General features: G+C 44.3%; 1 protein-coding gene across 1 annotated transcript; it reads right to left on the bottom strand.

Annotated features, from left to right (window-relative positions):
* Positions 1-312: 312 nt before the first annotated feature.
* On the bottom strand, positions 313-15,883 carry LOC118021623 (aldo-keto reductase family 1 member C15-like). The gene is given in 10 exon segments (XM_035021732.1): positions 313-581; positions 2,009-2,091; positions 3,914-4,079; positions 5,569-5,678; positions 8,412-8,534; positions 9,353-9,430; positions 10,318-10,342; positions 10,344-10,432; positions 11,250-11,417; positions 15,797-15,883. Coding segments are annotated over 10 exon segments (957 nt in total). The 3' UTR covers positions 313-553.
* Positions 15,884-17,272: the final 1,389 nt, after the last annotated feature.

Genomic DNA, 17,272 nt, shown 5'->3' with positions numbered 1-17,272 from the left:
AAGAAAGAAAGAAAGAAAGAAAGAAAGAAAGAAAGAAAGAAAGAAAGAAAGAAAGAAAGAAAGAAAGAAAGAGAAAAAAAGAAAGAAAGAAAGAAAAAGGGAAAGAAAGAAAGGCAAACAGCCGAAAGCCACAGACACTCCTTTTAATCACCTTCACCACACACAGAAGTCCTCTCCAAGCCCTGGAAGTTGAGAAATTCTGCTAGAGCAAATGGTGATAGCTCATGGTCAGTATTCTTCAGAAAACGGGTAATGAGGATGATCCACAGCACTGAAAGAGAAGGAAGGACATGAACTTGTTACTCTGCCTCCCAGGGTTCCAGAGGGTTTCTTTGGTTACGCAGGCAGGCCGGGCTAAAACCTCCAAGTCCGCAGCCACACACCGCCCCCCACCAAACCTCTTGTCCCCTGGGGCGCACGCACACTGAAGCTCCCGAGCCCCGAGCAGAGTCCACCTGCATGCCCAGTGCACGTGCCCCCGTAATACAGACACAGAGCCTGATCTAGGTGGCAGTTTACAAGAAGGGTAAGTCCTGGGGCACAAATATTGTGGTCACTTCATCCCCAGGTGGAACCGGCCCCTATTGGTGAGAAAAGTCACAGTGAGGATTTTGCTGCTTTTTTGTTTTGTTTTTGTTTTTTTACGCATGCGTTCAGCAAATATATAAGGAGCTCCCTCGACAACACAGGGTCCTTCTATTAAGGAACTCCCAGTCTATTGAGAAGATAATATGTACACCTAAATAACCATACCTACAAAATGTGATTACTGTCTTCTTAATTTAGAATTTAAGAGAATACTTGTTGTTCAGTAATCAGTATTACTGACAATCTTTCGTTCGAAACTAAATTCTTATTCTGTAACTAAAATCTTAATCCCCTTATCTTTAAACTCCCTTGCGAACACCTGTCAATTTGACTAGTCTTCCTTCTCCTCCATCCTGAGACACCCCTGCAGTCTAACTGAACAACTGGAATATGAATAAGTCAAAGTCAAAGGAAGCAGGGGCTCCCATAGGATCACCTCCTGATGGACAAAGGCAACTCGGGAGTCCGTCTTGACTCAAGAAACCAGAGAAATCCAAAGAATCTTATCTGTATACCACTGGGGACACATGAGTCACCAACTTGAGGGTCAATTAATTTCATGACCCATTTATAATTCAGTTCAGTGACATTACACAGCTGAGAAAAAGCCAACAAAAAGATGCATTTGAAACAAATGGATCTGAAAGAAACAGGGAAAAGAATACCCGCCAAGGGGTGCCTGGGTGGTTCAGATGGTTAAGCGTCTGCCTTCGGCACAGGTCATGATCCTGGGGTCCTGGAATGGAGTCCCGCATCGGCCTCCCTGCTCTGCAGGAAGCCTGCTTCTCCCTCTACCTCTCTCTCTTTCTCTCTCTCTCTCTGTCTATCATGAATTAATAAACAAAATCTTAAAAAAAAAAAAAAAAAAAGAATACCCGCCAAGGAAAAAATGTACATTTGCCTTCGTGGGCCACACTCCTCCATAAAAATATTAACATTACATTTTACAATTGTGTTAGGATAAATAGAATCCAGGAGGGACTCATTATTACATAGTCATTATTAATGGAATCCTTTTTTTCTCCTGATTTTAAAAAGAATTAAAGACGAAGCATTTCCATAGGCCCCCCAGAAGTAGAGTGGACTGTGGGCACTGTGCCTTCTGTGTCTAATGGGTCAGTCAGCCCCGAGTGGGGGTACGCCAGGCACAAGACTAGGGCAGGAAAGTAGTGAATTCCCGATGATGCAGACGTTAGCAGTTGTGCTCCCGGTGTTCTGGGTCCCTGCTCACACTGCCGTCACGTCAGACCCTGAGCTCCAGAGTAAACCTCCAGTCTGCAGTCTACGGGAAGCTCCAGTTTCACTGCTATGTGGAAATCGGGCCTTTGTTCCCGATTTAGGGGAGTGTAGTTCCTCTGCTGACCTCCACACCGCAGAAAACAACCAACGACCCGTGAAATACAACATACAAGTCACTTACAATAGTAGTTTGAAATATCGGAAATTTCTGTTGAGTCCTTCAATTGCTTTCATGTCTTCTGGAGTCAATTCAAAGTCAAAAACCTGAAAGGAAGGAAAGAACTAAATTGAACTCTCTCCAACGCAGCTGGCTTCTACCTGAGAGCTTCAGTTCTTTTCAGCTGGGCAGGGGGGTGGGAAAGGGGTGCACTGGGAGGGGGGCAATCCCTGCCATCAGCTCCTAGGGGTGCTGGCCCAAGTTCACCTCCCACCCCATTCTTCTCCACCCCCTCTCTGCTGCTCCACTCCACAAAAGGCTCATAACACACAATCCCAAATCGTTCTAAGTGAATTGCTTGCAACAGAAAAGAAAAAACTCCTTTTTGTCCAACCAAAGGGACAGCTGGACAATCTGGACAAAATCAACCAAACTGTAATCAGGCTTTTCCTTCCCCAGAGCCACCTACAATTTGACACAAGCTTGAGCTTAAGCAAGCACTGGAAGGAAGAGCAGCTCCCCTGTAAAGACCTCTTCAAGAATCTGTTGACTTCGGAAAAAGGCATTTCCCGATCTGCGGTTCAGTCAACCACCTGCTCATTCCAACCCCAAACACCATTCTCTTCCTAGTTGTGTTTGCTCTTCCCTGTAAGAGAAAAATCTTTCTGATTGATCTCTGAGACACTTAGGGATTGATCTTACATCCAGACAGTTCTCCCTTTTGAATAAAGTCTCTCTTACTTACGTCCAGATTTTTTATTTGAAGATACATAGCACCTAATTGAGAGGGAATTAATAGCAAAGCAGACAGATCTTTGGTAAGAAATATTAAAGCAGGAAACTCATTATTTCATCCAGGGGATGATTTTGCAGAAAACTCGGTGCCTCTACCTATCCACCTATCTATCTATCATCTATCTATCTATCATCTATCATCTCTCCATCCATCTATCATTCATGTTACAAATATACTCCAGAAGTGATATATTGTCATGCGGATATGTATTAATATATGGAGTTGAATTGAAAAATAAAATGGGATCTTTTTCTGATTGGTTTAACAATGAGATTAGATTTACCTATTGGATATTTCCATAAATTGAATGAACTAAATCTATGGCTTCAAGGTTTTAGAGCAAATGCTTTTAAATAATATGCTCCACAATATCATCTTGTGCAAATACTATACTCAGGATGAAATTTTTGTTGTCATTAGGACGGGCTAGGGCTCCCACAGTTTGTCACAATTCGCTGGAGTTCACAACAAAGTAAGCTGAAGAACACTACTGTTCTGAGGCACCAGGAGATATATGAGAGAGGGTTTAGGGCAACACTACTCATTCATTTGTTAATTTGGCCAGTCCATAAACTTATACCTAGCTTCCTACCTGCCGGGAGCTCTGCTGGGGACAAGGTGTTATAAGATGACCCAGAGAGGGTCATGACATTTAGGGTCTCACAGCCTGGAGAGCACACTGACATATAAACAAGCAATTTGAGTTTAATAAGGAAAAACCCACACAGCCATGCCAAGTGCTATGGTGGTCAAACTGCTGATGGTTTCACAGAGCAGCTAATCCTACTTGGGTTTGATATTGAAATACACATTGGAGTTCATCAGGTGGAGAAGGTAAAAGAGAGGAACCAGGGTTTTAAAAGTTCTTTACTGCATGGAAGGCCTCCTGTAAGGAGCATAGAGGTAAAATGTGCTCAGGGTCACAAAATTAGGAAGAGGTAAAGCCAGAACTAAAGACCATAAAGCCTAGGACTCAGACTCGTACTCTCTCTCCTACCTGCCTAGCTGCCCCATGGCACACGGGGAGAGATGCCTGGGAATGAATGCACATGGGCACTTGCTGAAAAGCAAGAGAGACAGTCCCCAACACAGCACCCATTCCTCACTTTGGAAAAATACCGCTGTGCCTATACCTCAGAGTTCTCTTTGAGTCTCTTCTCGCTGAAGCTCTTGGCCAGGACCACCACCCCCCGCTGCGGCTGGAAGTGCAGAGCCACCTGGCCTGGGTTTCTGTTTTGTTTCTTGGCAATGGCATTCCAGATGGGCTCTTCCAAGAGGGATGGGCTACCCCCTGCCACCCTGAGAGCAAAAGACCCAGATTTGAAGGGTGTGGAACTGAACATCTAGAGTGTGCTGTCACCTTTCCCCAGATTCTCCAGATGATTGAGAGCAGTGGGTATAATATGGTGTGATTAAAAGAGAGTTTCATGAATATTCATAGGGATTCATTCATGATTACACCAAACTGGAAACAATTAATGTTTCCATCAACAGATGACCAGAGAAACAACTTGTGGGGTATGTGCCCATACAATGAAATATTACACAGCAGCAAACAAGAATAAACTAGACACTTGCAACAACACAGATGCATTTCACAGATACTACACTAAGCCAAAGAAGCTGGACACAAAGAGTGTGTACTCTATGACTTCTTTTATTTATGAAGTCCTAAAACATACCAAACTAATCCAAATTGAAAAAGGAAATCAGAAAAAATGGTAAGGAAGAAAACATTATGGGGGTTCCTCAAAAAGTTAAAAATAAAACTGGCTTACGATCCAGCAATTGTACTTCTGGGTATTTACCCAAGAATACAAGAACACTAATTCAAAGGGATACATGCTCCCCGATGTTTATAGCAGCATTATTTACAATAGCCAAGATACAGAAGCAGCCCAAGTGTCCATTGGCTGATGAATGGATAAAGAAGAGGTGGTGTATATATACAATGGAATATTACTCAGCCATAAAAAAGAATGAAATCTTGCCATTTGCAATGACATGGATGGAGCTAGGGAGTATAATGTTAAGGGAAATAAGTCAGTCAGAGAAAGACAAATACCTGATGATTTCACTCATGTGGAATTTAAGAAACCAACAAGCCAAGGGGAAAAAATAAGAGAGAGAGAGAAAGAGATAAATCAAGAAACAGACTCTTAACTGCAGAGAACAAACTGATGGTCACCAGAGGGGAGGGGGGATGGAGGGAGGGTGGAAACAGGTGATGGGGATGTAGGAGGGCACTTGCTGTGATAAGCACCAGGTGTTGTATGGAAGTGTTGACTCACTGTATTGTACACTCGAAACTAACATAACACTGTGTGTTAACTAACTGGAATTAAAATAAATACTTTAAAAAAAAGATGGTGAGGAAGAACTTTCTGGGAAGAAACACAAAAGAACGGTCTTAGGAGATAGCAAGTTTCTGTATCATGGTAGGGGTGTGGGTTATACTGTACATCCATTTGTCAAAATTATACAGCTAAGAATTATGCATGATATGCTGTGCAAATTTTACCATCAAATTAATAAACAACATTATTAATAACATTATTAATAACTTAATAAATACCATTTGGAGTGGAGTTTGGAATAGATGGATGCATGGATGAAGCAAGATTGTGAGAAGGTGGGTGATTTTTGAAGCTCGGTGATGGTACATGGGAACTCGCTACATGATCATGTTTACTTTCTGATGTTTGAGTCTTTCCACATTAAAATGTTAATAAAAGTGTTTCGTCATCATAGAGTTGTTGACATAGGTTCACTTTGATATTCTTATTACCAGGTTGGGTCCTTTTGGGATCCCAGGGCACTATAGGCAACAAGAACGATGTCCTTGGACTTGCAGAACTCCAGGAGTTTGCTCTGGTTGAGGTAAGGATGACATTCCACCTGTAAATTGCCAAGACCAAAAGATGTCAAAATACATAAGCCAATGACATGTAAATTTGGTAAGTCCTTTGAAGAAATATCTGATACTCTATTAACATATATACTATATTTTCAGATTATTTTTCTCATGTCCTTCTGAAATACCTTCAGATGCTATCAATTTTCAAATGTAATTAAACAATTTTCTTCTTCTTCCTCCTCCTCCCCTTCCTGTTCTCCTCCTCCTCCTCCTTCTTCTTCTTCTCCTTCTTCCCCTTCTTCCCTTTTTCTTCTTCTTCTGTAGGCTCCACACCCAACGCAGAGCCCAATGCAGGGCTTGAACTCACGACCCTGATATCAAGACCGAGCTGAGATCAAGAATGGGATGTTTTACTGACTAAGGCACCCAGGTGCCCCTCTTCTTATTTTTTTATTAGTATTTAAAATGATTAGAGACCATTATGCTCAGGTTGTGGCCTCTAAATGCCATTTCCTACTAAAAGAAACCAAGATTCCTTAGAAAGCTGGATGATTCCAGGTCTGAACAAAAAAGCTACAAATTGATCCTAGAACATCCTACAGTCCTGAGAGTAAAGAAGATGGATAAGACAAAGAGGAAGAGGAGGCTTCTGCTGACCAAAATTGTGAACCATTTGCTCATGGATAAGAACGGCGACTGCACTGGATGGGAAAACATCCCATCTGTTAAAACTCATGAATTCACAATGACATGTGCATATGATCACATCTTTAGACCTAACCTCCAGTTTACAGGAAGCACAAAAGACGGAGTAACATGTCAAACTGTATCACAGGCATCAGTCAGTAAAACCAATTGTGTGGGAAAATTTAAAAGAAAAAAGGCTTAGTTTCTTTCACAAATAAATTGAGAGATAAAGAGGAGGAGGAGGAAGACAAAGGGAAGGAAGGAAGGACCGAGGGACATATTTTAACACATTTTAAATTATTTTCTGCAAATAGATTCCTAGAAGTAAAATAACTAAGATGAAGAGTATAAATATGTGAATGGTTTCTTGCCTCATTTTCAAGCTCTTTTACAAAAGGGCTATAAAACTACAATATAATAGTGTTTGAAAATTGGCAACATATGGCGTTATTTTTAATTCAATTAGCCAACATATAGTACATCATTAGTTTCAGATGTAGTGTCCAGTAATTCATCAGTTGCATATAACACCCAGTGCTCATCACATCACGTGCCCTCCTTAATGCCATCACCCAGTTACCTCATCTGCCCAACTACCTCCCCTCCAGCAACCCTCAGTTTGTTTCCCAGAGTTAAGTCTCTCATGGTTTGTCTCCCTCTCTGATTTCTTCCCATCCAGGCTTCCTTCCCTTCCCCTATGATCCTCTGCACCATTTCTTATGTTCCACATATGAGTGAAACCATATGATAATTGTCTTTCTCTGATTGACTTATTTCACTTAGCATAATCCCCTCCAGTTCCATCCACATCGATGTAAATGATAAGTATTCATTCTTTCTGATATCTGAGTAATATTCCATTGGATTTAGGAACCACATCTTTATCCATTCATCTGTCAAAGGACATCTCGGCTCCTTCCACAGTTTGGCTATTGTGGACATTGCCGCTATGAACATCGGGCTGCATGTACCCCTTCGGATCACTACATCTGTAACTGTGAGATAAATACCCAGTGGTGCAATTGCTGGATCATAGTGTAGCTCTATTTTCAACTTTTTGAGGAAACTCCATACTGTTTTCCAGAGTGGCTGCACCAGCTTGCATTCCCACCAACAGTGTAGGAGGGTTCCCCTTTCTCCGCATCCTCGCCAACATCTGTCGTTTCCTTGTCTTGTTAATTTTAGCCATTCTGAATGGTGTGAGGTGGTATCTCATTGAGGTTTTGATTTGGATTTCCCTGATGCCGAGCTATGTGAAGCATTTTTCATGTGTCTGTTGACCATTTGGATGTCTTCTTTGGAGAAATGTCTGTTCATGTCTTCTGCCCATTTCTTGATTGGATTATTTGTTTTTTGGGTGTTGAGAGTTATTTTTAAAAATTATTTCTTTTAATTATGACTTCTCCCTTTCCTCACTCTCCACTTCTTTCCTTCTCTTCTCAGCTCCTCTCTCACTGCCCCGCCACTGCTCCTGTGGGCTTTCCCATGCAGCCCATGTCATGAAGTCCAGTGGCATTTTCCACCCCTATTTAGACTGGCAGCTCCTCACCAAGGACTGTCCCCCCCACCCCGATGACTCACTCAAACCTTTTCAACCCTCTCCTTTGGCTTCCACCATGTTCTCTCTCCCAACTTGGCAACTCATATTCAGTCTCCTAACCAGTGCCCCTTTGCCTGATCCTTAATTAAATGTTGACTTTCCTGCCCTTCCAGTTTATCCTATCTCAGAATAAACTGGAAATTTGCTCCCAGAAACGCTAATCCATTTCTGTGAGTTTAATTACCACCCATAAAGCAAGGACTCCAAAATCTGCACCTCCAGCCCTGACCGACTTCCTGAGCTCCAGACCAGCACTGCCGTCTGCCAACTCAGCATCTCCCATTTGGACGTCTCAGAGGAATCTGAGAAGTGGAAATCATACCCTTCCCACTCCCCTCAACCTGTTCCTCCTTTGGCATTTCCTCTTGTAATAAAAGGAACAATCCCCTAAGCAGTGGACATGAGCCAGAAATTTGGGTCCCATACATTAAGGAAGAGGGTATGAAGGGCAGGAAGCAAGGTAGTCTCCTGTGGGCTGTGGGCTCACCTGGTTGCAGACAGGCTTGTACTTGAGCCCTGGTTTCTTCAGGATCATTTTCAGCTGCTTGTAGTTGAAATTGGATACCTCAATGGACTTGGTTAAACCTGCATCTTTACACTTCTCCATGGCCTGGGGAGGAGGGAAACATGAGGCAAATCTTTAGTGTACTTTGGCCCTTGCATTTGACATTGAACTTTTCAAAACCAGGAAATCTGTTTTTAGCATATATAATGATTTGACTGAACCAGTTTTATCATATACATATATTATTTCCTATGATACTTTATCGCTATGTACACGTTTTGTTTCCTTGAGTCCATTAACATGCACAACCAGGACAACAAATAGACATTGAAAAGCTTTTAAGTTGCCCCTCAGCTCCCCGCTCTCTTCCGCGGCACCTGTTTTGCTGCTATTAAGCCCATAACAGTTCTTTAACAAATGGTATCAGGGTCAAGGACAAAGAGGAACTCCCAGGTTTTCCACCAAAGGAAGATCCTTCTGCTTCCTCTTTCCTTGAATGGTGAAAAAAGTGTATGGAATGGGGTACACAAGGGCAGGCTTCGCTCCTACAGCCCACCCTTCTGCTAAGTCAGACAGCAGTCCTTCCCTCCCTCTGTGGGTGCATTTACTTGTGCCGGATAGAGCTCTACCTCCTTTTGAGCTTGCTGCTGACAATCCCCCTTATGGGGCTGGCAGGTTCAACCTGATCCATGGAGCAAAGAAACCTCCACTTAGAACCACAGAAGTTAAATTAAAAATAGACCTAAGAGGCCATCTTGTTCAACGCCCTTGCTGTATAGATGAGAACACTGATGTACGTTGAGGCTCAGCCACCTGTCTGAGAGCAGACAATTGATGGAGCCAGAACCCATGTCTCCTGACTCCCCACCCAGTGACCTCTACCTCACTGCACAGTGCCTCTCGGGTCTAGTAGCCATACTTACTGCCCACGTGTCACACAGGTCCACCGTCTGTAAAATAACCTCCCCGTTGGCATCCTTGGGCATAAGCTCCTCCCCAGGCTGGAATACCGAGAGGAGAGAAAAGGAGGAAGAAGGTTTGTTTAAAGAATGACCTTTCTGGTGCCTAAGGAGCTTGGTCACATGACCTTTAAAAAGTTGTGATTACTGATGAGAGTGTATGTGTGAATTTGTGCATGCAGGTGTGTGTGTTGTGGAGAAGAAATGGGGAGAGGGCGGAGAACAAGAATCAGGAGAGACTGTAACTAAGTACCTCCTCTCCCTCCTATCCACACACACCCCTAAACTCTGCCAAGAATCAGTTTTCGTACTGTTGGAATTGATTTCACAAGGACAGGCTGGTTTGGATGATAGGAACTCCCTTTACTAATAAGCAATGTGTTTCAGCTTCAGTTTATGACAACCTGTCAGAGATGGTGAGGTTACCAGACATGGTCAGTGAATGTCCACTCTGATGAGAGGTTGGATCAGCGAAGCCCAAAGAAGCCCAGGGGTGCAGTGAGGACCAACCCACGGTACCATATCATGATTGGGCTGAGAGGTCCATATGGGAGGGACTCTTTCCCTACAGAGGTAGGGGTTTCCCATATCGATGCAGTCAGTTATAACTTAACGTTCTTGAGGACACTGATCGCTAAGGGATCACAGACAGGAACACATCACTTAGACATGTAAGGCACTGTCCTCAACTCTTTGAGGTAGAGACAAAGAGATCATTGAATTTCAATCATTCTGCAGGCTATGGGATGAGGAAAAAAAAATCTCAGGGGTGAGATGACAGAAGTGTCAACGAGAGTCATAAGTTATGGAGCAATTCTATGCACCACACCCAAGCCCACCTCTCAGTCAGAACCCTGACAAGCTGTCAGGAAGGAGGAAACAAGGTGTGGCACCAGTGATGGGCATAACAAGGAAAAGCAGAAGCGGACCTTCATGGCGAGTGGCAAATGTAATGAAGAGATCCACAGAGTCCAGCTGAAGTGCCTTCAGTGATCTTTCCAGGGCTGGTCGAACCAATTCCGGGGAATGGAAAGTAGTCCAAAGCTGCAGTGACCAAAAGAAGTGATTTCACACATTTGGGGACCAAAATTAAACATCTCAGTTACAAGATTGAGAAGTGAGTAACGAGTCACTGGGGTGGTCTAAAAATAAGAAACGCCGGGACTAAATTCATCGCTTGGTGTGACTGGGGTCCTTCAGGGGCACTGAGCTGTATTCGAGTGATGGTAGGAAAACTGAATGAACTTGGATGGGCCAGGGAGAGCAGCCCAAACATCCCACAGGTCAGAAAGTCATCTCTGAAGGGAGAGTCAGGAAGTGTCAGGCAAGGGGAACAGAATCTGCCTGGAAAGAGTTCTGCCACTTTCTAGAAACAGGGTGTCCCTGATGGAGACACTCATAGGGTCATTCTGTAGAGACCCCTGCTCTCTTGACATTGGAAGCACCGTTTTCCACCTAAGAACATTTTACAAATCTCAGGAAATTCAATGCTGACTTGAAGAACCTATTTTTGAGTCAGGCTCCCTTCTGTGAATACTAGGTCAACCACACGTGGATATGTCCTGAGAGAATCTGCTGAAGAATAAAAGGAGTGGACCCCACCTGTGGTGGCTCAGCTGAGCCATACAATGGATAAAAAACATACATATCACTAATCATGTTTCACGTGTGAATGCGGTCTGCTCTCCTACCTCTCACATGCTTCGAGCAAAGCAAGCTTTCTTCGTTCTCTACTTTTCTACAATGGGTCCCTACGATGTGAGAAGGTACATAAATTATTCAAACCAAGACCAAAGGTGTTTTTTTGTGTTTTGCAAGATAATGTATCTAGCAGTGACTTCCCATCACTGGTCCAGAGCACCATGGTGGTGTAGAATGTGTCCTCTCTCTTCACGGTGCCTTCAGCGATCTTCTCTCGAATGGCCTTGCCAACTTCCTCCTCATTTTGATAGACATATGCTGCATCGAAGTGTCGGAAACCTACGTCAATCGCCACTTTGGTGGCCTCACCGGCCTTGCTTTTAGGAACCTATAAAATATAAATTAGGAGGGCTGGTAATCCACCTGACACAGAGAAGTAATGTATTTCCTTAAAGGCATGTTGGCCAGCTATTTCTGCGTGTCCCCTGCTCCCCTGGGGGGGGTGACGCAAGCCTCGGTAACAAACCTGTACTCTGGGGGCACAGACCTCTCATCTCAGAGGAGTTAGTGAAACAGGCTTCACCAGGGACACAGAAAATCAACTCTCACTCAATAAGGAATTCGTTGTATGGAAGTAACTAAGAGGAAAGCTTCTGACGCTAGAGAGAACTTCTAAGTATATAGATGTACATAGATATGGTTACAGGAGACAGAGACAGGATAAAAGGGACGGCATGTATTTTTGGTTTAGAATTGAAAATGAGGCCATAATAGCCATTCTCCATCCAATTATGTATATGTATATATATATATGTATATATATATCACATTTTCTTTATATGTATATATCACACAATGGAATATTATTCAGCTTTAAAGAAAGAAATCCTCCATTTGCAACAAATGGATGAACCTATGCTAAGTGAGATAAGGCAGACAGACAGAGAAAGACAACTACTGCATGGTGTCACTTATATACAGGATCTGAAAAAAAAATTCCATTTCCTAGAAACAGAAAGTAGAAAAGGGATTGCCAGGGGCCAGGAGTTGGGGAAATGGGGAGACATTAGTAAAATGGTGCCAACTTTCAGCTATAAAACAAGGTCTGAGGAATTCATGTATATCATGGTAACTATTGTTGATAACACCGTCCTGTAGAATTGAAATTTGTTAAGAAGATAGAAGATAAATGTTCTCACCAGAAAAGAAATGAAGGCATAAATATGTGAAGTGAGGGATGTGTTAGACTTGATGGGATGAATATTCTCACCATGTATACATATATCAAATAATCATGTCGTGCAGTTTAAATATCTTACAATTTTGTGAATTTTACCTCAGTAAAGCTGACAAAAAACAAATCAATAGTATACCAGTTGGATTAAAGGAAAATAATGGCTGATTTTCAGGGAGATTGAGAGAGAATTAAAGGAGAAATATACTACATGATGCCCATCATTGTGACACAATTGTCATTCTATGAGCTTGGCACTAAACATATCCGTGCACACTCACCCAGAGTCTTCCAGCTGGAAGCACCCATGACTCTGCCTGGGAATTTCTGTGGCCACCAGAGTCTTTGGGAGAGGTTCTCAGTAATCAGGGAGAGAAGATGTGTTGACCACTGGACGCTACTTCGCCTCTCTACCTGACCACCACAGGCCTCACACTATGGGCCCATGAATGGAACAGACATACTGGAAGGGATTAAGACTGCGCCTGGGCCAACTTCATGTGCTACTTCTCACTAGAGCTCTTTTAGATCCCACTGTTTGTAAATGTGTGACCTCTCAGCAGCAGCAGAGACTGATACCAAGTCTTGGTAAGGTACCATTCCTCGAGGAGGCAAGCCAGCCCCTGAGTGGCAAGTTGATTGTATTAAACACCCCACCCCAGTGGGGAGGGAAGCAAGGAATTCATCTTTACTGAGACTACCACGTTCTATGGATGAGTTTCTATGTATGTCCCCTTCACAGTCCCTCGGCCAGCATTACGATGTAAGAGCTCTCAGAGAGTTTGGCTTGTCATTACAGGATCTCATGCACTAGCGCTTTGACCCCTTTATAGTGAAGGATATGCACCAATGAGCTCCTGACCACAGAATGCATTGGTTCTCTGAAGATACTGCATCTTCCAGAAGCGACGGGCATGACAGAATGTCGAACGGCTTCTTGAGGGTACAACCACAAGAGCCAGGTTGCGAGGAAGGACACTGTAGGTTTAGGACACTGTCATTGAAGATGCGATATGTTACTTTGAACTAGTAACAATCATGTGGTGCCACGATCCTCATACCTGATTCAGTGACCAAGGGCTAGAAGTACAAGTGGCCTCTTTGAATTAGTGTGGGTTCCTCCAGATGGTGAAACCGAGGCAAGGATCCCAAAGCAAGTAATTTACTGGAGGGGCAAAGGGTACACCAGTGGGGGTGTGGGCAAGTGGGAGAAGGAAGAGAGCCAGTAAACACTGCTCTATCACAGTTGCCACTATGAACCCCAAGCTCATGGGAAACATATAGCTCCCAAGAAGCGAGGGACAGAGAATGTTCCTAGATAATTCCAGTCAGTAAATTGCTACGGGCTGCTCCTGGAGGCTTTGCATAAGTCCCCGGCGTTCAGGTGAGGAGATGCAAACGCGGGCAGCTGGAAGTCAGGCTAAGTGCCAGGGGTTCACGGGGAGCGTACGGGTGGGACAACCGCACCTGCCACACTATCATCCCCACTCCTAGTTATCCGCTTGGGGAGTTTCTGTTGTCCGTTTGCTCAGCTTCAGGATGCGCCAGATTCATGATTCTGGTTCCCAGGAGGGAAACCTTCAACCAAGTGACCTAGTAAGGGTTCCACCTAACTAATGCCCTGGCGGCCACCTGTTTTTCAGAAGTAGAGAGAGTGGTCTCTGAATAATGGCGGCAGGGAGGAGGATGTCTGGAATTCAGAGAAGTCACTAGGGCAGCCCTGGGTGCTTCTGTACCTGGTAATAACTGTGAATGGACAATTTGAGCAAGTACCACTGGACAAGGGCACAGGAAGCAGGTGCTCGGACCCCTCAGTGATTGCCCCGTTAGGCCAGCAGCCTAGAGCAGCGGAAGTGACGCATGACTGGAATCTTTTTAAAAAGTTGTAACGACATTTCAAAATTATTCATGATGTTGTCATTAAAGATCTGTCTTTACAACAACTACAAAACCAAGACTTATACCAGGGGACACCCTCCGCTGCGCCAACTGGGTCTGCGGGCCGCCAGAGTATTCCTCGTCCCTCTGCCAGCCATTCGAGATTCCAGTCATGCTGGAGTGGCCTCTTCTACTGAAATGGAGCCGTCACACTGCCCTTTAGAATGTCTGAGTCTGACTTCCAGCCTCACTTAAGCTCAGCTCACCTCCTCCTGGAAGCCTTCCCAGCACATCCCAGCTCCCATCAGCCTCCTCTTTCTGAACCCCTCACTTCTCCTGGCACCTGGCGATCTAACATTGAGCCTTGTTAAGTGGCTGTTGTCCCGGGCATCAGGCATCTTCCTCTGGCTGTCGAAGCCCCAAAGACATGGAGCTATCTTCTGTGCAAACTCTCATCACCGCTGGGGTAGATTTTAACACCAAGTAGAAGCTTAATCATGACTTGAATTGGTTAATTGCTTTATTCATTAATAATGACATATTCCACCTGTACTTTCTTGAGAGCCTCACTCATGAGATCAGAAGGGGTATTATTCCTTTCTGCCCACTGTGTCAAATGCTCGTTTATTTATTCTAATATTTATCTCAGCCTCTGATAAAATGCACACACTGGCTTCACATACAGGGGGCTAGGTGAGGCTGAAAAGACACTTGCCTCAGTGAAAGAAGTTGCATGCACAGATGCTGGAACATGCTTCTTGCTTCTGCCATGACCCACAGGACACTAGTGTGGGGCTGGGGGGGTCACATTCAGAAAAAGAACTCTGCTCAGGGTGGAAGAGAGGTTCCCATCTTACTCTGTACCTTTTGCACCATACAAAGCACAGGCACGTGTTACTTTGGGTCAGTGTGGAGATAATGGGCTGTTTTGATTCTATCCTCTGTGGCACTTTTCTGTCTTTAACAACAGTAGGTTGGATATAAATATGGAAGAACATACCCTCTGCTTAAGCTATAATGGTGGACATGAGATAATTATGTCACGCAAACAAACTGGCCTTGTCTGAGAGCCATTAGCTGGTGATAGTTCAGGCACTAACCTACTGCTTGAAATAATAGCAGGTTCTCCAAGGATGAAAGATTTTGGTGATGCGTCAATGAACCTAACAGCAAAGCGGCTATGAAGCGGTCATGTCATCCTGCCCTCTGCACCCACTGCCCATGAGGAGCTTCTAACAAAGAGCAGAGTGGCTCTGACCGAGGCAGCAGGTGGCGGCAGGAGGGGCAGCCCCAGCTCAGATTTTAAACAGGTGAGAAATAAGAAAGAATAGCACTTACCCAGGAGTGTTGTTGAGGAATTAAAAAAATAATAATAATGCATGGAAAGCACTTAAAATACACAGTAAGCATTCAGTATGCATTGCAGTAAAATAATAATAATAAATAATTCACCCTCAAAATGATCACCTCTGGATCCCCAGAATCAACAGCTCACCATCCCACTTAGGGCAAAGTTAGAGATCATGAAATGAAGACCCAAATGAGTCCTGCCAGGATTCATCACCTAGAGTGCACGAGGCATGGGGTGCATGTCTGCTGACCACCCTTCCAGGGCTGTTCATGGTCAACCCTCCAGTCACCTGGGTTCCACCTACGTCATTAGAAGCAAGAGTGCCAAACCCGAGCACAGGCATGATGTGCCCACCATTCAGTTTCACGGAACAACTCCGGTTGAGGTCCATCACTGTCCATAGTCCCGGCTAATCTGGTTCTGTCTCTCCTCCCTTTTCCTGATAGAGAGCCAAGAGAAGACAAGGCTCCAGTGTCCTTTATTGCTACCAACAACAATGAGATAGGTGGGGCTGGGCTTACAGATTCCAGCTATTGAAAGATGAAACTGGAATCAACCAATGACTTTCATGTCTTTCTTTCAGGTCCCTGCAGACATCTCTTGCAGGAACTGCACCCAGAAATGTCATGCAAGTCACGGGAGTTTGAATTTTCTCTTCAGCATTGCTCACTAATTGATCCTAGTTATAAAAAATAATTTAAGAAGGGTAGAGTACCAACCATGGCAGATGCTGCTGGTAGATTATACCAGTCAAGGACTGAGCATTTCACTATTAAATTTAGCATCATGGAAGTCACAAGTGACCTGAGTAAAATGGTTTTAGTGGGATGATAAGGCTGAAAACCCCCATGGGGTGAGAGAACGGGAATTAGAGGTGGTGAATGGAGAAAGATCTGTGAAGGAATTGAACCAGGAAAGTAGAGAGACATGAGGTAGAGGTTGAAGAGTGTTGTATAAAAGGGAAAGAACCGGGCGCCTGGGTGGCTCAGATGGTTAAGGTCTGCCTTCGGCTCAGGTCATGATCCCAGGGTCCTAGGATCGAGTCCCACATCAGGCTCCCTGCTAGGTGGGGAGCCTGCTTCTCTCTCTGCCTCTGCCTTTCTGTCTCTCTGACTCTCATGAATAAATAAATAAATAAATAAATAAATAAATAAATAAATAAATAATAAATAAAAAGGGAAAGAACCTACATTATAACAGGGACAGTGGGGGAGACAAGACGCCAGAGCATAGATGCAGTATCTGCGCGGATGTTGAAAATGCCAGGAATGAAGAGAGAAACAGTATTACAGAATGAGCCAGAACTAGGAGTTAAAATCTTCAAGGAACGAGACTGAATGATGGTGAGGGTGGAGGCCAGGGACCACAACCATGAGAGGTGGCCTGAGACATGGCTGTTTCCAGGGGGCCACCACCCCCATCTCCACACTGCCAAGAAAGCGGCATCCATGAGGAGGAAACATGTTTGGGCTAGAAAGAAAGGGAAGGGGTGGGTATGCGGACAGAAGTCCAGGATTTAGAATTTTATGACAATGGATGGAGCCCCAGTTCCAGAGGGAACACTAGGAGGGCTTTCAAGTGAGCCAGGAGTGAGCCATGCTCATGAAGTAGGAGGGACAGAGTGCAGGGAAGAAGGTTTAGGGGACTGGAATGAGCTGGGAGTCCCGGGCTCTTCGGATGACAGACATAAGCTGGGGTGGAGAGCAGATGACAGTAATTCTGACGTTATCCTGGCAAGAGGCGGTGGGAGGTTGTGCACACAGCAGTGAGGGCCTTGCTA

Source organism: Mirounga leonina, unplaced genomic scaffold, assembly GCF_011800145.1.
Source record: "Mirounga leonina isolate KUSES-001 unplaced genomic scaffold, KU_Mleo_1.0 Mir_175, whole genome shotgun sequence".
In the NCBI taxonomy this organism is placed as follows: Eukaryota; Metazoa; Chordata; class Mammalia; order Carnivora; family Phocidae; genus Mirounga; species Mirounga leonina.
Note: the sequence above shows the minus strand (reverse complement) of the source record. Positions and strands in the feature narration are given on the sequence as shown.